The 25,981-nt window shown below is 33.6% G+C and overlaps 1 protein-coding gene across 18 annotated transcripts in view; it reads right to left on the reverse strand.

The window, feature by feature from the left end:
- The window catches only part of CHL1 (cell adhesion molecule L1 like), a 213,847-nt gene that overhangs the window by 78,352 nt on the left and 109,514 nt on the right, over positions 1-25,981 (reverse strand). For all 18 annotated transcript variants that reach the window (XM_054546846.2, XM_063721970.1, XM_054546850.2 and 15 more), the window contains 3 exons: positions 12,882-13,065; positions 6,770-6,875; positions 4,485-4,672 (listed from right to left, as the gene is read on the reverse strand). In XM_054546846.2, coding sequence (XP_054402821.1) covers positions 4,485-4,672; positions 6,770-6,875; positions 12,882-12,972 — 385 coding nt within the window. In that variant the 5' untranslated portion in view covers positions 12,973-13,065. The remainder of the gene's footprint in view (positions 1-4,484; positions 4,673-6,769; positions 6,876-12,881; positions 13,066-25,981) is intronic.

The raw sequence follows: 25,981 nt of genomic DNA on the forward strand, positions 1-25,981 counted from the left end.
CTCCTACAACAGATATTTAATCTGTCCTTTTCTCTGGTCTTAACTTATTTCAGTTAAGTATATAAATGTAATATATAGTTTAACAATTATCAACCACAATTTTCATGGCAATGCTTTCTAATCCAGAATTCATGGACATTTCCTATTGAATGTCAGTTCAAATCCAAACTCCTGAGGACAATTTTCAGGTTGACATGTCACTGCTCTGATGCTAAAATATCTCAGTAACTCAGAAATGTCCACTTGAGACAAATCAGCGTGCTTCACACTTACTCATTTTAAGAATATAAAATGATTGTTTATCAAATAAATGTAAGTAAACACAAAGAAAGAAAGAAATACAATGGAAATCCATTCACTTACTACCCATTTTACAAAATAGGAATATCATCATCACCTTTTTGTCTGGTGCTGATCTCAACCCCCACTTCCACTTTCCAATTTTTACTTCCATTACAGGTAATTACTGCCATGAATATTGTTTTTATCATTCTCTTATTTTTCATTATAATTTTACAATAAAATTATGCCAATCAAAATTGTAGTCAGTTTTATGTATTTCAAACTTTCTCCAAGATTTACTTTTATTGCTCAACATATTCTTGAAGTTTTATTCACTATTGAGTAGTATTTTTGGTATGAATAGAGCACAATGCATTGATCCATTCTACTTCGAGTGGACTGTTGTATTTTTACCAGCATATTTTTAAATACAAACAATGTGACCACAAATCTTCCTGGTACATATGGACAAGAGGCACATGCACATGAGCGAGGGAATGGAATTGTTTGGTCATAAGTAAGAGCATCTTCAACTAAGGAAGGGATTAGGGATTACAAAATGTTTTCCAAAGATCACGCAGTAAACTAGACTGTCATCAGTAGTGGATACGTATTCTGTTGGCTGTATATTGCAACCTAAAATTTTTACTTTCGGATTTTCTGATATTTCCCAATTGCGTAGGATCAAATGCTTTTATCACTAGGGTTACAATAGGTCTATTTCTGGTAACTAAAGATGTTGAACACATTTTCACATTTTTATTGACCCTCCAGTCTGAGGTTCGAGTTTATATATGTTGCCACTTTGTCATTTTTCTTTTTTTCTAAAGATTTGTAAAATTATTTATGAATACGTACTATTTTTAGTTATATGCATTGTCAATAATTTTTTTCTGAGTTGTGGCTTATTTTTGTTTGTACTTTCTTCCTAGAGTCTTTCGATAAAAAAAGGATCTAAAATCAAATGTAGGAGAACATATTCTTAATGATTTCCTTCATGAGGCTTTAATATGACTAAAGAAATCATCCCACGCTGGGCATGGTGGCTCATGCCTGTATCCCAGCACTTTGGGACACCGAGGCAGGAAGATTGCTCAAGGCTGGGAGTTCAAGACCACCCTGGGCAACATAGTGAGATCCCCATCTCTACAAAAAAAAATAAAAATAAAAATTGGCCAGGCATGGTAGCACTCGCCTGTAGTCCTAGTTACTCAGAAGGCTGAGATGGGAGGATCACTTGAACCCAGGAGTTCAAGACTGCAGTGAGCCATGAAGCCATGACTGCACCACTGCACTCCAGCCTGAGGTGGAGAGAGTGAGTTCCTGTCAAAAACAAACAAACAAACAAAAAAGCCAGAAAGAAAGAAAAGAAAGAAAAAGAAATCTTTCTCTGTATTTATGACCCTGGTGATAAACATATTGTTCAAATAGTCTAACTTTTTAAAACATTTTTTCCTTTCATTGTTCAGCCTTTTATCCACTCTGAGATGATTTTTTATATGATATGAGGTAGAAGTCCATATAAATGTCTCTCCGTGTGAATTATCAATTGTTCCACAATGTTTAGTTCAAAGTAAAGAGAGTGTGAGAGAGAGAGAGAGAGAGAGAGATCCATGCTAACATGCTAATTCCCTCAACTGTTTTTACATATGTGATGGTTTGTTTCTGGGTTTACTATGCTATTCTGATTTGTGTAACCCTGTACAGAACCATAATGGCTTAATTCCTGAATTAAGCTGAATCTTGATTTCTGAAAACAAGAATTCCCTATGACTTGTTTTTCTTCAAGAATTTCTACTGAATTTTGCCCTTTGTTCCTCAAATATATTTTTGAATCAGCTGGTCACATTCCACAGAGAAACAGAAACTAAACTATAGGTGTTCTGATTTCAATTCTTCTATGTATCAACCCATTGAGAATGAGCATTTTAACTGCCATAGATTCTTCCAATAAATAGAAATAGTTGACTTATTTTCTATTTATCTAGATTTTTTTTGTTTTTTAATAAATATGGATACTTTCACTACAAAGATTACATACCACATTGTTGAATTTATTTTCTGCTTTTATACTATTTTCTCCCTTCACTCTAGTTTATTCTGTTGCCTTAAATTAGCTCATTCAGTTTTATCCTAAAATTATGTTACCTAATAAACTAAGATCATTAATTTTCATCCTTTATGTTTTTCTAATGTAAGTCTTTAAAATGATAAAGATCCCTCTAAATAATGCTTTCACTGCATTAAACATGTTTTGTTATGTAGAGTTTTCACTGTCATCACTTCAAAATATATTCTATTTTCCTTATCATTTGGTACTTGACCTAAGACTCACTTAGAAATATATTTATTAGTTTTCAAAGATATAAGTTTTTTAAGTTTTCTATTTATTATTGATTTCTAACTTAATTACATTTTGATATTTTCCTCATAGCCCAATATATCATCAAATATAACCTTTTACCCTGTGTGTATGAAAAAACTCATTTTGCTGTGTTAGTTACAATATTCTATATGTTTTCATTAGATAGAGCTTGTGATTGTACTCTTTAAATCTTCTATATGCTTACTGATGTTTTTCTCTTCTTGAGTGAGCAAATAATGAAAAAGATATGTTAATATCTCATTATTATGGTGAATTTGTCTATTTCTCTTTGTAGTTCTATTTTTGCTTCAGGCATTTTAATATTATATATGTCTAGTAAATTAATTTCCATGAAGGCTTTTACAAATAAAGTCTGTTATGACTGATATGAATATGGTCATACCTATCTTCATTTGGAAAGCATTTGTCTGGGATATCTTTTCTGTCTTTTTCATTTCAACAATTCTGTATCCTTATGGTTTAGATAGATGTGCTGTAAAAAGTTTATAGCTTTTTTTTTTAACTCAGAGCATTTATTCTATTTACTTTTATCTTTGATTTGTGATATATTTGAATTTATTTCTATCTTTTTCTTTCTGCTTGTCTTACTTTTTTTCTCTCCTTTATTTTTTCTTCCCCCGCATGAACCACATAGTGTGATAATACTTTTTTCTTATAATTTTAGTGTAAATACTCTATAAATTTTAAGATGCACACCTTACTTCTGAGTCTAAATTTGACCTATATTCCTTCCTCTAGAATTATATAAGGACTTTAGGACAATTTAAATACAATGCCCTCTCTGAACTTTTGGGTTAAAGATTCATCATTTGTTTTTCTGAAGTTTGTGGCCATTTTGCATCCCCAGAATCAAGTGTTCATATTTTGCAAGTCCTAGGACTTTCTTTGAAATACTTTCATATCTAGGACTCTAAAAGAAGAAATTGCCGAAGAGAAGCTAGCTGACAGTTTTATACTTACCAATTTACCCTATAAAGGCTTTGGCTAAAATTGTGTAATGGTGGATATATTAAGAACAGGGGGAAAACATGATAAAATATAAAAGGTGGTCATGGATTTCCCATGCACATAGGGCAAATAAGCTATGAATAAAGTACACTACTTCAGGGGACAATTACTGATAAATATATCTCTAATAGCAAAGTGTCTTGCAGTTTTACATAAATTTTATTTATGGTTAACATTACCAATAGCTGTTTCTCCTTTCCTAATGAGCAGGATACTATTGATGTTAGATGGGAGTATGCAACTTGCTTTGCCCCACATGAGTAGGAGTTGCCTGCATAACCTCTTGTCAGAAGCATTTAAGAGCCAGTGTACAATTTTTCATGTTTCTGTCCCAGACTCTGACCAAAATGGCATGTTTCACAAGAGGCAACCACAGGATGGTGATGTCTCCATTAGCTGAGATCAGCGAGAAGCCTGCATGAAAGAGTTGCCAGGCCCACAGTAAATTGTTTTATCAGGGAATAACTTTGTGTTTACATAGAGGTTTTGGGATTATCTATTACTGCATGGAATTTAGCCAAGTTTAACTAATAATATGTTTAATTCTCATCGTATAAGGCAAAGCAGATATTATATTTTTCCATGTTAGGTATAAGGTTACTGAAACAGAGTCAAATTATGTTGCTTTCTAAGGTCATCTGATTTTAAGTGTCAAGACCTGGAGGAAATTTTTCCTTATAAATAAAATACAAGACACATATAAGTTGATTTAATTAATAATTGCTTTATTTCATTGGAACCCAATATAAGTCCTATTTAACACTTCACTAAAACATTTGTAAAATGAAATTCCCATTATAGTACTTACTTGGAACTATAAATTCTATTTCTTCTGACATAGCGATTCCCAGTTTATTTGAAGCAAAGCAGCGGTATTTCCCTTGAAAGTGAGATATGTGCCCCTCATTTGGGATCCTGAATGTTCCTGAATTGTTAGATGTAATTATCCGGTGGTCAGTGAAATAAAAAGGGTTGCCATCCTTAGTCCACGAAAATCTAAAAAATAAAACTGAACTTAATAATCCTGAAAAATAATAACATATTTTTAGAGTACTTATTAACAATTGCATAAAATTGACAAAACCAAGACATTTTATGATAAAAAGTATATACTTAATGGAATATAACAGGGTATAAATAAGGGTCTCAGAAGAATCTGAGAAATATTACTGTCCATAAAATAGCTTGATAAATGAGAGGATTAAAATTGAAATTAGCTTTTGCTTTTTTAAATTAAAATTATTTATTTATTTTTTAATTAGAAAGGTAATACAAGATTATTATTAATATTCTGGAGACTACAAGAAACATATATAATTTCTGTTCATGCATGTGTGTGTGTAAGGAACTCACTCAAAATCCCAAAACAGATAAGCCCAGTATTATTACATTTGCTAATATTTCCTATTAGTATTTTTAGAATTTTGTCACATATCTGAGACCACACTGAATATATAATTTGGCCAACTGAATTTTTCCATTATTATAATGATACTAAAGACAATTTTTATAGCTACATTGTCTTCTGTCATATGGTTACTATTTTAATTACTTTTAACCATTTCAATGTTTTTCCTTTTATGAACAATATTGTAAGAAACAACCCTATATATTTATTCTTTGGTACTTGTCCAAATATTTCAATATGCCAATTCCTTAGAAATGAGATCAATAAACCAATAATTAAAAACTTTTTATAGTATTTGATAAATGTTGCAAAATTATATCCTAGAAAAAAAATGTTAAATTCCCACCCCAGTATGCTAGAGTGTCAGTTCTATGAACAATGACATTAAGAAGTCTCTTTAAATCTTTATCAGTCTGATAGACAAATAATGACTTCCCAATTAGATTGTATTCAGCATTGTAGATTGAATTACCCATGCAAATTTGGGTATATGTCAGGACGCCATATTCTTACACTAATCTATGTGATTATTCTCCCAACAGGAATAACAAACCTTCAATGGACGTGTATTCTCATTAGGAGTAGGCCTACCCAGCCACCCTCCTGACTTATTTTACTTCTCTCTGTGTGTCTTATATTTCACTGTTGACAAGTGTATGGTATTACCTTTTGACATAATAATTCAGCTAATTAATATTAATATATCATGATATGATCAATATATTCATGTTGATTGAATAAATTATCCTTAATTCCATTGTAATTCTATCCATACTTACATATATTGACTGAATATCTTCCATTTGGTTAAACATAGAAATAATTATAATTTAGCATGTTAATGGGTCACTAATGATTATTAAATATCAACTTATCAGGCAATAATAATAGTCATGATACAATTGAAAATCATCAATTTTTCATTAAATATGGATATTCTTAATGAATATAAGATAATCATGCAGAATAATAAAAGTATGTAGCTTTGCTTTCCATTTTAGAATCACATAGAATTTTAATATTGGGAATTCTTCCCACAGCCTCTCCCTTCTCACTTCCAATACATTTACATTTTTTTCTCCCTCTCCAAACATAGAAGGTATTTTGAAAAAGCTCATCAGTGATTATGGTCACCTAGAATAACAATTATTTAATTATAAAATAAAATAATACTAGATAGTAGTATATCATGCAAATAGTACTCTGCCACCTGAGATGACAATATTTCTATGACAACTTAAAAAAAATCAAGTAACAACCTATCCACAAAATAAGATGTTTAAATTTAAAGACACACAATTATAAATATGTACAGAATGATATTTACAAACTTTGACTTAATAAATGCTACATTTTACTAAGTAGAATAAATAATCTTCTAGTTTTTAGCTACCTTATTTATTTGTAGACTAAGGGATTGTGGAGTATTTCTGCTGTACCAAAGACTACTCTAAGTATTTTAATAACAGCCCTTAGTTTATGGTCAAAATAAATTCAAGTGGCAGAAAAACATATGTAAAATAACCAAATTTTATTTTTGTTTGCATGGATATTATTTTTTTGTAAACCCTTAGCTTTAATCATGTGTAGACTCATAGTCCAACAAGCTTATGATGGTAAGAGTAAAGAATAGCATAAAGAACAGTACACATTTAAAGAATCACTTAGTTTGAAAGAATACTCACGTTGGTTCTGGATTTCCTTTAGCTTCACATTCAATTTGAAAATAGTCATCGAAGGGAAAGGCAACTTGGACTTTTGACTGTTTTATGATTGTTGGAACCTGTTGAACTAAATATTAAAATATGTACTTAAAAACACACTATTCAAACAGTAGGCAAGATTAATTTATAGCAAAAACACTTTAAACCTCTTTTGTATACTGATAAGTGAAAGGATGATACAAAAGTGAAAATCAGAATAAATCTCACTCTCTTTGCAACATGTACTTACTTCTAAGGAATACACTTCACTGCCATCATTTCATGTTTTAATATATGTTCATTTTATTTAAACCCAGAATAATGTAACAATTTTTATAGCAGAAGAAAAGTTGCTATGTCATCACAATTTAAATATATTATTAAAATTATTGGCATTCAATCTATGTTAGCATGCATATGCATTTTTCCTTAGTTCAGTCACTTTGAAAGTTCTGTTTGTAGTCTTCCATGTTTCTATAAACACATTATAATTAATGTACTGCTTTTACATTATTTCTTCCCACTGATATGCTATAATTTTTAATAATTATATTACTGCTCATTAGATTATTATCCATTTTTTTTTCTTTCCAGGTAAACTATTTCAATAGGAATTTTGAGTAAATAGATTTTTCCTTTATTGAATTACTGATTTATGATAAATTTCCAGGCATGGACACAAATGGTAATTACTCTGGGTAAACTGTAAACATAATTTCACCACAGAATATATATACAAATAACAAAAATAGAGTGGTTCTCTATATTTTTGCCACCAGTGAATGCTAGCATTTCAAAATAATAAAATAGTTTAGCATTTATTACGAAGGAAAATATAAACTCCTTATTCTCTTTATTTTAATTTTCTTTTTTTTTTGGTTAATAAATGTTCTTTCATGGGCTTGTTTAGTGTTTGTTATTCCTTATTTGTAAGTTTTCATTTTATAACTTTTTCTCACTTATCTATTGGGAGTTTTGTTCTGTTTCCTTAGAGAATTTAACTTACTAATAGCCACTATTATAAAATAATAACCGATGCATAATGGCATTAATAGATTATTCATATTCAAATATGCTCTAATCTTGTGACAAACTCGGTTAGTGTTTGATAAGTAATCTACAAGACAAACACAATTTTAAAAAGTGGGGAGTGGGCCACACTTGGTGCCTCACACCTGTAATCCCAACACTTTGGGTGGCTGAGGTGGGAGGGTCGCTTAAGCCCAGGAGTTCAAGAACAACCTGGGTAACATAGGGAGACCCTCGTCCCTACAAAAAAATGTAAAAATTAGCTGGATTAATTTCCAGCCCAGGAGGTTGAAGCTGTTGTGAGGTATGATCAAGCCACTGCACTTGAGCCTGGGTGACAGAGTGAGACTCTTTCATAAAAGTAAAAAAATAATAATAATAATTAAAAGTAGGAAGTGATTTTGCCTCTCAGCTAGTAGAGTAGCGAGATTACATTTCTAAGAATTGCAACTATAAAATAAATTTACAAATGCTAGAAACACAACTTAGATTAAGCTTTGAAATAAAACATAGATCATGATGTGTGTAAAGATCTACTGCTGATGAGCACTCAATATTTTTCAAAAGGAGACATCCCAGTTTTAGTACAGTTCTTAGAATCTCTAATAAAAGGACAGGGTTGATTCATAAGGAAATGCAAACTGTTCAGCAGCAGGGACCTGACTTTGGCAAATAAAGTATGAGAAAAGCAGTTTGGAGACAGGCACAGAGCCTAACTTAAATAAGTACTATTCCACAGTAGAGTTGCAAATCAGGCCCTAAAACCTGTGACGTTGGACCAGGCCCTGAACCACTCTCTGTTTTCTCATTTGTAATATTAAGGATTTAGCCTAGATAAATTTCTCTCAAACGTGTTGGTCTCAGGACTCTTTTGCAGTCTTACAAATTACAAGACATCTCAAAGAGCATTTGTTCATGTGGGGTATAGCTAACAATATTTACTATAATAGGAATAAAAACTGAAAAAGTCTTTCAAAATGTCTTTCAAAATGTTTACTTATGAATTTATTTAAAATAATTCAATGTTAAAATAAATCACATATTTTATGAAAACCTTTAAATATTATGAGAAGAATGGAATTACTTTACATTATTGCAAATCTCTGTAATTGCTTTTTTCTTAATTCTTTGAGTCAGGGTCTTGCTCGCTCATGCAGGCTGCAGTGCGGTGGCAGGATCATTGCTCACTGCAGCCTAGAAATCCCAAGCTCAAGTAATCCTCCCACCTCAGCCTTTCGAGTAGCTAGAACTACAGGCCATCTCTGTAATTTCTTGAGAAGGCAGATGGATTCTTATATCTGCTTCTGCATTTCATCTGTTGCAATAGGGTTGATTTGTTCAAAGATATAAAGAAAATTCAGCCTTATACAGATAACGTAGTTAAAAAATGATGGGAAATTTTAGAGTCCTTTCTGATGATTGTAGATACAACAAGTCTAAACCCTACCAATCAACTTTTCATATTGTGTACCATTAAACCATTTTACTTTTTTTAATCTACAAATGATTTTGTAACATCATGAAGCTTTCATTTGGAAAAAATACCCGCTCACTGAATTTTGTGTCTTCCAAACATTGATGCATTTCATTATAGAATATCAAAAATTGACACTTGTTAGAATTGCCGCTGATCTAATCAGCAGTATTAAGTATCGGGAAGCTCTCAAGCTTACAGTGGACAATACATGTCCTCCACAATTCTAATGTTTTCTTGAACACTCACACTTTATCAATGACCTTATATATGGTCAGTTGTTTATCTTGAAATGAATGGGCTCACTTGGTTCACTTTCAGGAAAATATCTGACCTATATCTATCTGAGCAACCATAATTTGTCAGTCATAACCTTAAAGTAAAGATGATGTCCAGCTAAGGACTCAAGCAATGATGCAATTAAGAAATAGAGATCATCATAATACTTTGATGCATAGCAGAATTATTTTATATCTACTTTCCAGTTCACTAGAATGTTAGAAAGTATGTATTCCAAGGTAGATAATTAATAACATTAATAACCTTTAAGTGCTTCAACAATTATAATCATAAGCAAAACTGTTTTTGTTTTGCTTTGTTTTGAGAGTTCTTTACTCTGAGTATATGGACATTAAATATCACCTGACTACCAGTAAAGTTTGATGCCAATGCCAGGCTGGAATGCAGTGGCACGATCATGGCTCACTGCAGCCTCAACCTCCTGGGCTCAAATGATCCTACTGCCTCAGCCTCCCAAGTAGCTAAAACTACAGGTGTAAGCCACCACACCCAGCTATTTATTATATATATATATATTTATATATATAATTTAGAGATGAGGTCTCATTACATTTGCCAGGCTGGTCTTGAACTCCTGACCTCAAGCCTCCCAAAGTGCCGTAATTACAGGCATGAGCCACCACGCCCAGCCCTCATTACTTTTGTATCATCAGAGCAAATGACAATGCAGTGAAAATGAAAAAATGGCATCTTAGGTTTATTATAAAAACAGTTTGATCTCACAGACCATCTGGATGTGTCTCTGGGACCCCAAGAATTCTGCAAACCACATTTTGAACATTGACAGCCAGAGTAGAATAAAAACTAAATGCCTTTCCAAATTCTAATTTTTTTCTATTAATTCGATTTTTTTAAAATTTTTCATTATTGCCCAATAAATCTGATAAGTGAGTTTTACGAGCTTATGGATATTAGTTCAAGTTCAGTGTTTATCTACTGGATATTCATAAACCAACATGCAAAATATCTGTATTTTCATTCACATTTACTTTGTTTCTGATTACTACTATTTCTGTGTAGAGCAGGACTTGAGCTTATTGCAAATTCATATTAGTTAAATTTTATTGCAGTTATAAATGGTGAGGGATGACACATAATGGCCACAGTCCCTTAGATATCAGCTAATAACTTGTGAACAACTTGTTTATTAGAACATTATTCTTTCCTAAATTTGCTAAGGTTGCAAAGGCTCAGCAATAACTAATTATTTGGGGAACGGAGCTAATAACCTTTGGGTGTTTATAAGAATATATATTCTACATTATAAATCCTTTCCTCTATAATTAAGCCAATTACAGAGACATCAGACTCCTTGACATTCAAATTGGATACCTGCCTTAGTTGCATTTACTTGTGAGTGCTCTAGAGTCCTGAAATAAATGAATAATATCCAGATGTTCTGAAAACATGTCATTAATATTTTATAACAATTGTTGTCTAAGGACATTACAGCATGAAAATGCATAAGTAACTGAGACAACCAGAATAAAAATGTGAGCCAGGAATTAATGCAAAATTTCACATCCTTCACCACTGACAAAGTAAGAAATGATGAAGAATAAATGTGTATGCCAGAGATTATGGTCAGAAATCTGAATCAGGAATCTCAGTGGCATCCTCGTTGCTATTGGGAAGACAATGTGAAATTATTAACCTTTTTCCACAGGATTACGAAGAAGCTTGCTCATAACTTGCTACTGCATACTCAAAGCAAAAGAATTCACTAAAGATGAAGGTACTTTAGACTCCTGACCAGAATTTCTACAAAAAGGCTGGTCAGTGATGAAATCTAATATATTGTGTAGGCTGAAAGATTTCAGCAAAATGTATAGCAGACTTTAAGTCTATATATTTGTAGGTCAGATAAGTGGAATTTCTTAAGAAATGGAAATGTCAAAACAGAGCTTACTTATCTGTTAAAAATAATAGAGAAGGGGTTTCTACCTGGGGGGATGGAACTACAATTTCAGTGCTTTCCAAAGTGCATAATATAAAATAGCTACATCAAGTAATTTAAGGTGGCCCTTAGAATAGTTTTTAAATACATTGTATTATATATAGTCAGAGAGTTGTTTCCTTTTCTATTCACATTCAGTCTGCCTGAGCACTTCAAAAGCAATGTTTTAGTTAAGTCCCAACACTTTTCTAAGATTTATTAAATTTTATGAGCTCAAGACTATTTCTCTAGAATTTAGAAGATCCACAAATATCACCTGCAATACTAAGATTCTAATAAACAACCAATACTTCTAATATAATAACTCTCCAAATTATATACAGAAGAGACAATAGAGATTATTCCTGAATGATATGGATAAAAATGTCTTAATAACCTCTCAAGGTTCTTTTAGATCCCTTATGCATGTAATACAAGAAAAATTTGCAAGATCTCTACATGACAGACTTGATATACTATTACATATGTTCTGTTTGCAGATTTTTTTAGTTTTTATTTTGTTTAGAGACAAAGTCTCACTATATTGTCCAGGTTGGCGTGTAATGTCTATTCACAGGTGTGATCATTGCAAACTATAGTCTTGAACTCCTGGGCTCAGGCAATCCTCCTGCCTCAGACTCCTAAACAGGTGGGACTACAGGCATGTGTCACCATGTCCTGCTGATGCTGAAGTATTTTTTTTAACTATTAATTACCATGACTTGTTCAAACTGATTTATAATGGTTAAAAATCTGCATCCATTTTACCAACATGTGTTAGAATATATATTTATATATTTCCATCAGACTACTGTCTAACCTCTTAATATGAATTCACACTATATAATGCTGCAGATTTTAAGATTAGATATCATCTTATACTTTTATTTGTAAAATGGCTTATTATTTTGCTAACTCATTATTTTCATTCTTAAATATAATCATTTTGAAAAAAATACAAAGTTTATCCAATTCCTTTTTGACATAATTGGTTCAATGCCAGTAATTTCTGAATCTTGATTAACTAACCTAAGTATATAAAAGTGAAGTTGTTGGTAATATTGTAGATAATCCTAGACAAATGGAAAAATACTAACTTATCTATAGGTTATTATTCTTGTTATGTTCTAAGTTTGCATAAGGAACTAAAAGCCTGGGTTGCAGAATAACTACAGCAGTCATGTATCAGCCACCCACAAAACGAAAAAGATAGATATGAATTGTCATGACAGATTGCTAAAGAATATATAGAAATATGGTAGAAAAGTCACATCCTCAATCCATAAGTATTCTACTTAAAAATAAAAATGCAAATATGAAATTCCATTAATAGGCACTGAATGCTATAACTTTACCTGAGGGTGGTATTTCAATTGCTGTAGAGAATTTTAACAGGAAGAAAATGAGAGATACAATTAATCCTCTTCCAGATAAAAGTGGCTCCATTGCTCTTCAGGAAGGAGACAACCCAGAAAGAATGAAAATCTTAATGTCTCCTCTTACTTTTGGTTTAAAGCTGAGACTTAGTTAACCTGGAAACTAAAAAAAACAAACAGAAAAACATGTTAGTTCATAAACTCCAAAATTTCAACATAACAAATTAAATACATTATTTTTGTTTGGTTTGGCAGTATGTTTCCTCTTTATGAAACTGTTCTCTCATAACTGCACATGAATGAAATTAGTTTTTCCTCTTTGTATGTAAAATAAAGGACAGTGAATATATACTCTATTGTAAACCACAAACTATTCCAATAAATCATATTTATAAGTCAGAAGAAGTTTTACTTGGAAGGTATGGTATTATACACGAGTGGTTTTTCTTTTTTATTCTCAACTTTCATTTTAGATTCAGGAGGTACCTTTGCAGGTTTGTTACATAGGTAAATTGAGTGCCACTGAGTCTTGGTGTATACATGATTCCATCACTCAGGTAATCAGCATTAACACCCGATAGGTAGTTTTTCAATCCTCACTCCTTCTCACCCTCCTCCATCTAGTAGTCCACGATGTCTATTATTCCCATCTTTATGTCCATGTGTATTGTGTTTAGCTTCCACTTCTAAATGAGAACGTGCAGTATTTGATTTTCTGGTCCTGTGTTAATTTGCTTAGAATAATGACCTCCAACCGTATCCATGTTGCTGCAAGGACACAGTTTTGTTCTTTATATGGCTGTGTAGTAGTATTCCATGGTGTGTAAGACTAATGAGTGTTAATGGCTAAGAGAATAACTTCATTTAGTTAATTTTATTTAAAAGGTGGTTCTTTTTTACTCAGTTCTTTATATTAGATATCTATTCCCATTTGAGTCATTATTAAGGATCACAAATACACATCATTGATTTTTCTGGTGAAATAGCTTTTCATCTTCAAAGTTTTCACACTAATAGAAGATAGATAGTTCCCGCAAGATCGAGGAAAGAAAAAATAAAGAGCAAATGCATGAAGGGCGCCATTTTAACTGAAATTTACAAATGTGAGTTTGGTTCAAGCAGAAGACAAAGGCATAAGTTGCTTCTCACTTAAACAGACTATTTATTCATTCCAAAGTTTACAGAAATAGAACAAGAATTAAGGTTTCATTTTTTTTACTTTCTCTTACAATTTCAATTTTTTTTCTGAAACATTCTGATAATAGATGTCTAAACATTGTTTATACATTGTCTATCACGTATTCTTGAAGGTAATAATACAACAATTTGCTCCAAAATGTGATAATTAGTCTTTCAGGTATGTAATTTTCTTTTGTTTTCTAAAAATCAATTACTCTATTTGTTCACTTAGAACTGGTGAAAAAAGTTAACTAATACAGAGATAGTAAAGCCATTAAACTTATATTAAATTCTAAGTATTTTGGCTTTATTATTTCACCTTAAATTGCATCTTAAGAGATTATGGACCTCTATCTTTTGTATATACGTACAGATTGGTAAAATTTAAGGTAGTAACTAATGGCTGTTGTTTTATAGTTTTAGGAATCTTAAGGAACAGCAATACCATTTATGTTTTACTTTGAGAACAAAATAATATTAATCATAAAAGAAAATACTACGCTTCCCCCTCCAAAAATGTTGTGAATCTTTGTCCAGAATTAGAGTAATGGCATTACTCTACTCTGCCTGACTTCAACTGACCCATCTGTAAAATGGGAATTGGAAAAAATGACTCTTGTATGCTTCAGACATTTTCTAACGACAAATAACTTATACTTGTAATTTAACTTCTACTGGTAAATTTAACATATATTTTCAAATGTGTCACTATGTTAATTGACACTGGTTTTCTGATGAAATGAGTTATCCTAATCAACGAAATAAAACATGGAAAAATGCGTTCATTATAAAAAGCAAAATACTGCCTTAACTACAAAAAGTGAGTACTACATATTTGTACAAAGTTGGGAGACATTAAACCATGCGGCTATTATTAATATGAAAATTTTGAGGAAAATATCAATGCCCTGCCCCTTTGAATTTTCTTTTTCCTGGTTTTTTTTTTATGTAACAGTTTGGTAATAGTCATCTAAAGTCATTGTTTATTACATATCAATCTTTACTTGCAATCTAGTTATTATTTAATATTCAATTCCATTAGTATTCAATGCTGATGGCTTTAAGAGCATCTCATGTATGTGTTTTATGAGTTACCCTTTATTTGTAAGGAGCAAGACTTTCCAAAGTATTATGCTACTAGGAGATTGTATTTCCAGATTAATATTTAACATCATCTCACCTCTGAAATATGGAACAAGAATAACTAGATAGCCAAATAAGTGAGAACACTCTCAATTTCCATTAATCTCCTGATTTAGGGCAGTAAGTTCACTGGTCTCTAATTGTGGTAGTAAAGTAGCTTGTAGATACTAATTATTCAGTAATGGTGATCCAATTTTTTGAATTTTAATAGTTTTAAGTGCATGGTCTTGACCCAAGAAATTCTCTCCCATAATGACATCATCACTTTTCAGAATATGAATAATGACTAATTCTATATATGACCTTACCTCCTGCAGGAATTAGCTTCAATTTACCTGAAATTTGTGTGTTCACAGGCTACAATATAAAAATTATTAGAAGTTTAAATGTGACCCTGTTCAAGTAAGACTCCATTATCTGATGATGAAAGCTGCAAAATAGCTTTCAGATTGAAAACGGAAAGTCAGTCTTAATTTCATTGCCAGAATTCATAAAGGGTATGTTTCTTAGGAATTCAATTTTGCAACAGTAAGATAGCAATAAAATTATATTCCCATTTATCTTTCTTGAAACAATGGCATTTAATGCCTCATGCCAGACCTCAAAGATAATAGCAATTTTTGAAACTCAGGATGGAGCTGGCACTAAGACAAGAACTAATTTTTTTAAAGTTTTTACTTTCTATGAATACGTAGTATTTATAGGGTACGTGAGATGTTTTGATACAGGCATACAATGTGGAATAATTACATCAGGGTAATTGGGGTATCCATCACCTGAAGCATTTATCATTTCTTTGTGTTTAAACATTCCAGTTATACTCTTATTAAAATATTTTTGAAGTTAAGGCACATGAAGCTGATGTCTGATAGCTTATATTAAAGATATCAACTCAGATCCACAAAGGAATCTATTAATTTTTGTGAATCTGGGTAAACTGGGTTAAATTTTAATTCCTACTCTTGTAGCTCATCCTTAGGAAAAAAAATCATCCCTGCCAACTACTTCAAAAGAAAAATTTAGCTTGGTGCAAAAGTTATTGTGGTGTTTGCCATCAAAAGCCACAATAACTTTTGTACCAACCTAATAGATCTCTTAGTGTCACATCATACTGATATAGGAGTTAAGAAGAAATTGCTTAGGCAGATAGTGAGGGTACTAGAGTCCTCGGTAAGGTTTTCCTTTTCAACGAAAAGCAGCCCCCAAATTATTTTCTAACAAACAGCAGCCTGTAAAATAGAGCTGCAGACATAGACCCTAGCAGCTGTGCCAATCATGTTCAAAAACGGCGGCTCCATCTTCCCTTCCCAGCCACATGTACAGTAAGGAGCAGACAAGATGGCACCAGTCAACTGGAAAGCCCATTCACATAATAAGATTAGGGTAATAAGGGTAGGGTGGCCAGCCTTTTCTGCACACTATGTACACGTCACACCTGATCAAACCAATCTGTGAGCCCTACATAAATCAGACACCACCTCCTCAAGCCTGCCTGTAAAATATAGTGCATCTGCAACAGGCCAGACTTTTCCTCTGGGAAGCCCCTCTCTCTCACTAGAGAGAGAGTTGTTTTCCTTTCTCTTTCTTTCTTTTTCTTTTGCCTGTTAAACCTCTGCTTCTAAACTCCTCATATGTGTCCATGTTCTAAATTTTCTTGACATGAGACAATGAACCCCAGGTATTTATCCCAGACAATGCAGTCGCTTCAATGCAATGGAACCTTCCTGACTCCCTCAGGTTCTCCAGTACGACTAGTGGGATAAGAATTAAGAATACACTGATTTCGAGACATTAGTTTAACATGGACAAGTGTGCATACCTCCTAGGGCAACTTCCAACACAACAAAAAGGAAATAAAGTTCTTTGCCTCTTCAAAACAAAAGCCTCTAACATATACATCATGAGTATTATAAAGTGACCACATAGATCCCTTTGATGTTTTTAAAAGTGCTCCGTGGTGGCAAATCTAGAAACAACTTGCTCCCTTAATTTAAATTCATATTCTTCCTTGAGAAATGGAAGAGAGAGATGGCTAAGTCTTTGTCTGTTCTACTTGGCCTCCCAAGTAAGTGCAAAGCTACTGTGGCCTCCTGACTGGTCACATGACAAAGTGATATGTAGTGATAAGACCATGGGAAAGTTAGTATAACCTGGGTTCAAAGCCACCATTGCTAGATGGCTGTGGGCAGTTTACCCAACCTGCTCACTCATCTGTACAAACTGGGGTGATAGTTGCTGCTGTATAGCACACTTATGAGATTTAAGTGAGGTAATGTATCATTAGCAGAGAAAAATAAATAAAATTTGCTAATACTAGTGAAAGTGATGATCATTGTGTTGATAGTGGCAATGAGGATATAGTCCCTCCTACTAATATTCTGATCCAAGGAGCATGGTTAACTTCTGTGGATTCTATTAGAGTTACAAAATCATAACAACTTACAAAATAAAGGCATATTCTCTAAAGTGTATAGTGGTGAAATGATATTGATTGATATAAAATACTCTCCCCAAAAGTGTGAGAGTGTGGTAGATTGATTGCAAAATCTTCTTTGATTCTCTTCTCCTCTTTGTGGTCACACACTCTGTAATAAGGCTTTATAGCTCCTCCCAAGAAGCTATTTCCTCACTTCTTGAATCTGGTAAGCTTTTGACCCTAGAATGAATTCTAGTCTAGGCCTCAAGAAGCCTTGCACCTTTTTCCTCTTTCTCTCTGTCTCTGAAAACTCTGCTCAGCTATTTTAAAAAGAAGCCTGGGCTACCCTGTTGGAAGATAAGAGACATTTTGCCCATCATCCCCATCATCCTGGCCAACAGACAGCCAGCCACTAAATGTAAAATGGCAGCCATCCTAGATGAGACTGCCCTACTAACCTGTCAGCTGAACACAGATGCTAGAACCAGCTGGTCAGTATCACTCAAGACTGGCTAAGTTCAGCAGAATCTCTCAAAAAAACAGTAGACTTAGGAACAATAATCAATGTTTCCTTTATTGAATCAGTGTTTTGGGATGGTTTTCAAGGTAGAAATAGCTAGTTTAGGTAGAAGAGACAGAATAAACAAATTGATGCAATAATGAATATTGTTGAAGCAGATATATATATATATATATATATAGAGAGAGAGAGAGAGAGAGAGAGCAAGAATGGGGGGGGTTATGCTAATCTCTGTATTGGGGGTACATTTTAACATTTTCCTAATAGAAACATTTTTAATGTTTATTCAGTCTTTGGAAATCAGAAATCAGCCTAAAATATTTCAACAGCAGTAAGGAAATTCTTTAGGCAGAAGGTAGACAAAGTCTTGAGAATGCCTGCTGCCATACATCTAAAATAAAAATAAAAAACAAACAGAAAAAAAGACTTCCTTAAAGCTACCATACTGTGTGCACCTCTTCTGTTGGAACAAGATGAGAAAACGTGGGGTTTCTTTAAACATCAGTGTATATGTTCTGTATATTTAGTTTAAGCAGCTATCTTTTTTTTTTTTCTTTTATTATTATTATTATTATACTTTAGGTTTTATGGTACATGTGCTCAATGTGCAGGTAAGTTACATATGTATACATGTGCCATGCTGGTGCGCTGCACCCACCAACTCGTCATCTAGCATTAATGTAACTCAATGCTTTTTCTTTCTTGGTTTAAGAGTTTTGAAAGTTATAGCCCAGCTAAAGAAAATGTAAGCCCATTTTATAGTACGTCATCATTTAAGTCTTGGTAGCTGTTAGTATACATGATGCCTCTTCATTTTTCTTTAATGCTTTGATCCTCAATTCACCAACTTTGCATTATGTTTCCACTGGAGACTAAATTCCATTAATAAAGCATAGAAAGGCAACAATGCATAAAAATGGTGAAGACTAAATTTTCACTTTGGACAATTATAGATCATTCCATCTTTATAAATTGAACACTAAAACAAATTATTTTAAAATTACTTTAAAGATCCAAGGCTATTGTTAATGTATTCTGAATAATAATCATTTCCCAATAATCACTTGTTTTTTTCACCTAACAGTAATGGTGTCATGTTTACACAAAACCTTTGGCACTATGGTTCTCTAATGGCTCTAATGAATAGTAAATGCTTCGATTTTCCCTTTTGCAAATAACATTATTCAAATTTATATACTGGAATTTGAAAAAAAAAGAGGTTTCCACTTTATCCTAGAGGGAAATAGAATCTGATGAGTGTGATAAATGGACAAAAACCAGCTTAGAAAGGCAGCTGGTTTGACATAGCACATTTTATTTTAGTGATTTTTAAAAATCCTTGACATTTTTTCTCAATAATTATTCACAGACAGTTTTAGGTCAAATTTCCAAGAAGAAAATATAACACAGCAAATTCAATGAACGAAAGGTGACTCTTATGATCACCATTTTAAAAATTTTTTCATTTCTATGGCAGCAACTACACAAAGCAGAAATGTCAGTGACAGTCCATCTGCCATTTTCATTGACAACATGGAATGTATACAGCCAAAAAAGAAGGAAAAAAAGCATGCTATGTTGACATTCCTCTTCACTAAGAAACAGCATTAAGTTGTTTCAGCTACTATGAGTTCCAGAGGTTGAAATTAACTTCATGCATGAAAATCATTAAACAACATTTTTCTACTCAGGATGCTTGAAATAGATCAACAACTTTTATTATAGCCAGCAGGAAGAGATATTTTATGACACTGGCATCCAAATTATAGTTTTAAAAATAACTCAATGGACTTGTATAATAGTCTGAGACAGTGCTATAACTCGGAAATGTTTAAATTTTCTTTTCTCTCCATGATAAAAAGGCTTAAGAATTACTGAGCTGCATCAAGCAAGATGTCTTATATAAAGCCATTTGACATTTTCATGATGGAGTGGATGTCACCTTCACTTCTCTCTGACCTCAAGTGTCCCTTTATGAAACTCCTTTTTATGTGATTATCAGGCTAGGTTAAACTATTCCCCTGGTTCGGAATCAGGTTTTATGGGGAGGAAGTCCAGCAAATTTCCATAAGCCTGAAGTGTGATCTGAATCACTCAACATTGTGAAGCTGAGAAGGATAAACACATACACAAAAATTAAAAGGCTTTTGTTCAATCACCTGCCTGGCTAATACCATAAATCAATTTACAAGTGTCATAAACACAGTAATCCTGAAGTAACTGTTAACGGCTTTTTACTCTGAAAACAAAGGAAACGCTGTACATTATAGCCATATCCATTCAAACACTCTTTCATGTCTCATAATACTGCAGTGACAAGACAAAAGAATTGCTCAGAGTGTTAACTCATCATCCCTGCAGAGTTGGCGTATTTTGTACACAGTAGATCAAAGAAATGTCGACGTTATTATAAGCAAATTGATTTTATTGGAAAAATGTCAGCTTTAGTTAATAACGATGTGGGATAAACTAATATCATTAATAATATCATTTATTTAAATAGCAAATTACTGTGGTTGAACTCCAACTGGAATATAATTGAATATAACCTATATATACATATAGGTTATATAAAAACATATATATATATATATACATGTTTTTGTTTTCCCACCTATACATGTAAGATTCTTAAAAAATAGTATACTATTTCAAATTGTTTCATAGTGGAGACTATGAAAGAAAATTATGGAAATTCATGGTCATTTGACTACAGGGATGGAGAATAATCCCAACATTAAGTTATTTTCTGAGATATTTCTCAGAAAACAACTTATATACCTGTGAAATTCATGTAGGAACTATTTTTCAGATTAAATAAAAATCTCAGATGTACTAAAATGCACAAAACTTAAGTGTACAGCTCAGTAAACTTTTACATATGTATAAATCCAGGTAACCACTTCTCACATTTCTTAAGGACTTTCAGTCACTGAAAACATTCCACTAGCTTCACTCCTGGAGCATCCCACATGGACAGCTCATAAGAGGGTAAGACCTGTTTGTGTTCCTCTAGCCTTTTGGATTACAGCCAAGGTGCTATCTCTCCTCCAGGTGATATTTGGATTATGTGGGAGCAGCTTGGGTTGTCACATGACTGCGGAATGCTATTTGCATCTAGTGGGCAGGAGCCATGGATCCTACACAACCTGCAGTGCTCAGCACAGTCCTGCCCAAGGAAGAACAGCCCTACCTGAAAAGTGCAAACCCTCACTGTGAGAGATACTGATGCTATAGTATGCTGGGTAAAAAAAAAAAAAAAAAAAGTTGTGTGGTCAATAAATTGTGGATATAGTATATGCATTACTATTGAAGCAGTCACTATGGAGTACAGTTTGATGGCTTCCCCCAAAACTAAACAAACTCTCACACATGATCCAGCCATTGAACTCCTTGGTTTTTACCCAAAGGAGTTGAAAACTTATGTCCACAAAATCTTGTACATGGATGTTTAACAGCTTTATTTATATTTGCCAAAATTTGAAAGTCACCAAGGTATTCTTTGGTAGGTAAATGGATAAATAAACTATACTGTGTCCAGACAATGGAATATCAGTGCTAAAAAGAATGAGCTATCAGCCATGAGAAGAGGTGAAGGAAACCTAAGGGCACATTAAGTGAACAGGCCAATTTGAAAACACCAGATACTGTTTGATTCTAACTACACGACACTCTGGAAAAGGCAAAACTATTGAGAAAGTAAAAAGATAAGTGGTTGTGAGGGGTTAAGGGAGAAGGGGGAATGAATAGGAGGACAGGATTTTTACGGCAGTGAAACTACTTTGTATGATACTATAATTGTGGATATGTGTCACTATACCTTTGTCAAAACCCATAGAATGTATACACCAAAAGGAACCCAAATGTAAACTATAGATTTGGGGTGTTATTGATATGTCAATATAGGTTCATCAGGTGTAACAAATGCACATTGCTGGTGGTGTTGATAACGGAGAGGCTGTGCATATGCAGAACTGGTAGTATAAGAGAAATTTCTGCACATTCTGCCCAATTTTGCTGTGAATCTAAAACAGCACTAAAAGATGAAATCTTCCTGGAAAGAAAAACTGCAATATGTGAGAGGAAGCAATAATAATATATGACAGATTTCTAAGCTACAACAAAAAATCAACTTCAAAAATATATTTGTAAATTGAAGAGAACATCCTCTTAACTCTTTTTCAGATTTTCATCACTCACTCCCACCTTGGACACCTAAAATCACAGAAGACTGATAACAACAGTGGTGCAATCACTCAGTCTTAAACTCTTGGCTCAAGTGAGCATCCTGCCTCAGCCTCTCTAGTAGCTGGGATACTTTAGGCATCCGCCACCACACGCAGCTAATTAAAAAAAATTATAGAGATAGGGGTCTCACTATGTTGTCCAGGCCGTTCTCAAACTCCTGGCCTTAAATGATCCTCCCACCTCGACTTCCCAAAGTGCTAGCCACTGTGCCCAACCCGTGAATGCTCATTTTTAAAACTTTCTTTTCTCCTTCTCTACTATTCTCCTGTTATTAAATACTGTCCCCTCTATTTGTCTCCTCTTTATTTTTTTCACATATATATCAACACTGATCAGTACCATGGCAGGAATTTTCAAAAAAGAAATGAGGCACTTCCAGGTGAAAGGTCTGTCCCTTATTTTCCATTAATAGAACAATGACTCTCATTGAGTCTGGAAACTAATGATAAAAATTTAACCATAACAATAAGTTCGGAATTTTTTAAAGGATAATATATATAATGTTTGATTACAACTTACAGTTACATTTAGAAGTAGAAAACTAATTAGAAAAAAATAGGATCAAGTGCAGTGCCTCATGCTTGTATTCCTAGAACTTTGAGAAACTGAGGCTGGAGGATCACTTAAGGCCAGGAGTTCAAGACCAGTTTGGGCAACATAGTGAGACCCCATCTCTACAAAGATTTTCTTTTTTTTAAATTAGCAAGGCATAGGGTATGTGCCTATACTCCCAGCTACTCAGGAGGCCAAGGTCGGAGGATTGCTTGAGCCCCAGAGTTTCAGACTAGAGTGAGCTATGATTCTGCCTGGGCAACAGAGTGAGACCATTTCAAAAAAAGGAAGGAAGGAAGAAAAGAAGGAAGGAAGGGGAAAGAGAGAAAGAAAGAAAGGAAGAAAGAAAGAGAGAGAGAAAGAAGGAATAAGAAAGAAAGGAAGAAAGAAAGAGAAAGAGAAAAAAAGAGAGAAAGAGAGGCAGGGAGGGAGGGAGGAAGGAAGGAGGGAAGGAAAGAAGGAAGGAAGAGAGAGAGAGAAAGAAAGCAAGGGAGGAAGGAGGAAGGAAGGAAGGAAGGGACGGAGGGAGGGAGGAAGGGAGAGAAAAAAGGAAAGAGAAAGAAAAGAAAGAAAGAAAGAGAGGGAGGGAGGAAAGGAGGGAGGGAGGGAGGAAGGGAGGGAAAAGAGGAAAGAGAAAGAAAAGAAAGAAAGAGAGAAAGAAAGAAAGAGAGAAAGAAAGAAAGGGAGGGAAGGAGGGAGGGAGGGAGGAAGGGAGGGAAAAAAGGAAAGAGAAAAGAAAGAAAGAAAGAAAGAAAGAAAGAAAGAAAGAAAGAAAGAAAAGGAAGGAAGGAAGGAAGGAGAGAAAAAGAAAATATACTTAAGTTTTTCTTTCCAACCAGCGCCCAGCAATGGGCATCTCTCACGACAACTGGCACAAGTACCAGAAGACAGGGGCAAGAGAAAGAACTGCCACAAGAAGCAGAAGTCTGAGCTGGGATGCCCACTGCCAAGACTAAGATTGGCCCTCGCCACATCCACGCAGTTTGTGTGTGGGGAGGTAATGAAAAATATTGTTCTCTGAGGCTGGACACGGGAACTTCTGTGGCTGGGGGTGTTGCACTCGCAAAACAAGGATTACTGATCTTGTCTGCAATGTGACCCACAGCGAGCCGGTCCGCACCAAGACCCTGGTGAGGAATTGCTTGCTGCTGGTTGGCAGCGCACCTTAGCAACAGCAGTACAAGTTCCACCGTGCACTGTCCGGGGCCACAAGAAGGGGGCCCAGCGGACTCCTGAGGAGGAAGAGATTTTAAACAAAAAATGATCCAAAACAAATTCAGAAAAAAATATAATGAAAGGAAAATGAATGCCCAAAACAGCAGTCTTCTGGAGGAGCAGTTCCAGCAGGGCAAGCTTCTGTCGTGCATTGCATAAGGATGGAGCCAGCGTGGCTAAGCAGATGGCTATGTGCTAGAGTGCAAGGAACTGGAGTTCTATCTGAGCCAAATCAAGGCCTGGAGAGGCAAACAAATGCACCTCCTTCCTGTCTTAGCTCACGTGATAATGGTGTTTATTATTCTATTATATATATTATATAATATAGATATTATTGTATATTATTATAACATATATATGTTCTATAATATAGATATTATCTATATATATTATCTATCTCCGTATGTTTACATGATTATCTATGTTTATATGATTATTTATCTATCTATCTATCTATCATCTGTCTATCTATATCTCCCAATGTTTTGGATGGTTTTAATCTACTTCTCCAGTTTTCTGTGTTAATCAAATTGTTCAGGTGGATATCAGTAGTGAGCACATTACTTATAAGACTAAAATAAACAAGGGCTTACAATTTTTTTGTACCTGCCTTGTCCACATATTTGTAGGAGATTGTACATTTTATGAGGCAGTTGCCAGATCCTATTCATTATTTTTGTGCTTGCCCAGAATATAGGAAATACACATAATAAGTCTTTCTCAATGAATGAATGAATTTCATACATATGTCCACAAAAGAATATAATCTGCATAGATATAGACGGTTGATAAAATTCTGAATTCCTTTTATTTTCTCATTAATCCAAAGACAACTCAGAAATTAAATTTTCTGAAATACTCATTAAAGTAAATATGGATTTGAATGTAAAACACTGAGCTAAACATTGCTGGGCTTGTCACAATAATTCCATAAAGGCTAATAGAACTTTAAATGAATATCTCTCAATCTCATTCATTTTACAGTGTCTACTTAAGGCTAGCCATATTCATAGATTTTAGTGGTTCTTAAAAGTGTCAACAAAAACAAATCATTAACTTTTCTGAAATCTACTTTGTGCACATGTACCCTAAAACTTAAAGTATAATAATAATAAACAAATTTAAAAAAGAAAAAAAAATAAAATACTTTAGCATAGGCTGTGTGATAATGTAGAGGCTACTGAATTTTAATGTACCCCGTAAGTATAGTCAGTCAGTATTCAAAAGCTCTTAATCAAAACTCTTCTAAATCTCTAGTCAAATGTAGCAGCACTGGTTACTATCTGTACTTCAGGTATCTTTATTTTGTAAAGTATGTTAAGTGTGTAAGTATGGCTTAATCACTATAGTCGATGTTAGCAGAATGTTCCACTAAAAAAAAAAAAAAAAACAAGCAGTGTTGTATATATTGGTGGATCTGCTAGAAATGTTTGCTCAGACACAAGCATCCTTGAGTGAATAGGATATTAAAAAATCAAGGGAGCCCCACAGCCTAAACACAATTTCATTGCACTCCAGGCTTAGGATTTCATTCGTTTTTGCAATGAGTATTTTTTCCTATGACTCCAGTTGAAAATGTAGCTGAATCCTGCAGCTAGAATATTATCTCATCTGCCTCTAGTGAAGCTTTCTTGCAGATTTCTGTCACAATGCCTCAAAGGTTTAACAGCTGGGACTCCATCAAGCTGACAGAATACAGGGTATAATTCTGTGATGTGTGTGTTTGTGTGTGTGTGAATGCATGCTTGTGCATGTGTACACATACTTATGAGCACATGTGTACATTTGATGGCTAATACATATTTG

This window comes from Pongo abelii, chromosome 2 (assembly GCF_028885655.2).
Source record: "Pongo abelii isolate AG06213 chromosome 2, NHGRI_mPonAbe1-v2.0_pri, whole genome shotgun sequence".
NCBI classification, from domain to species: Eukaryota; Metazoa; Chordata; class Mammalia; order Primates; family Hominidae; genus Pongo; species Pongo abelii.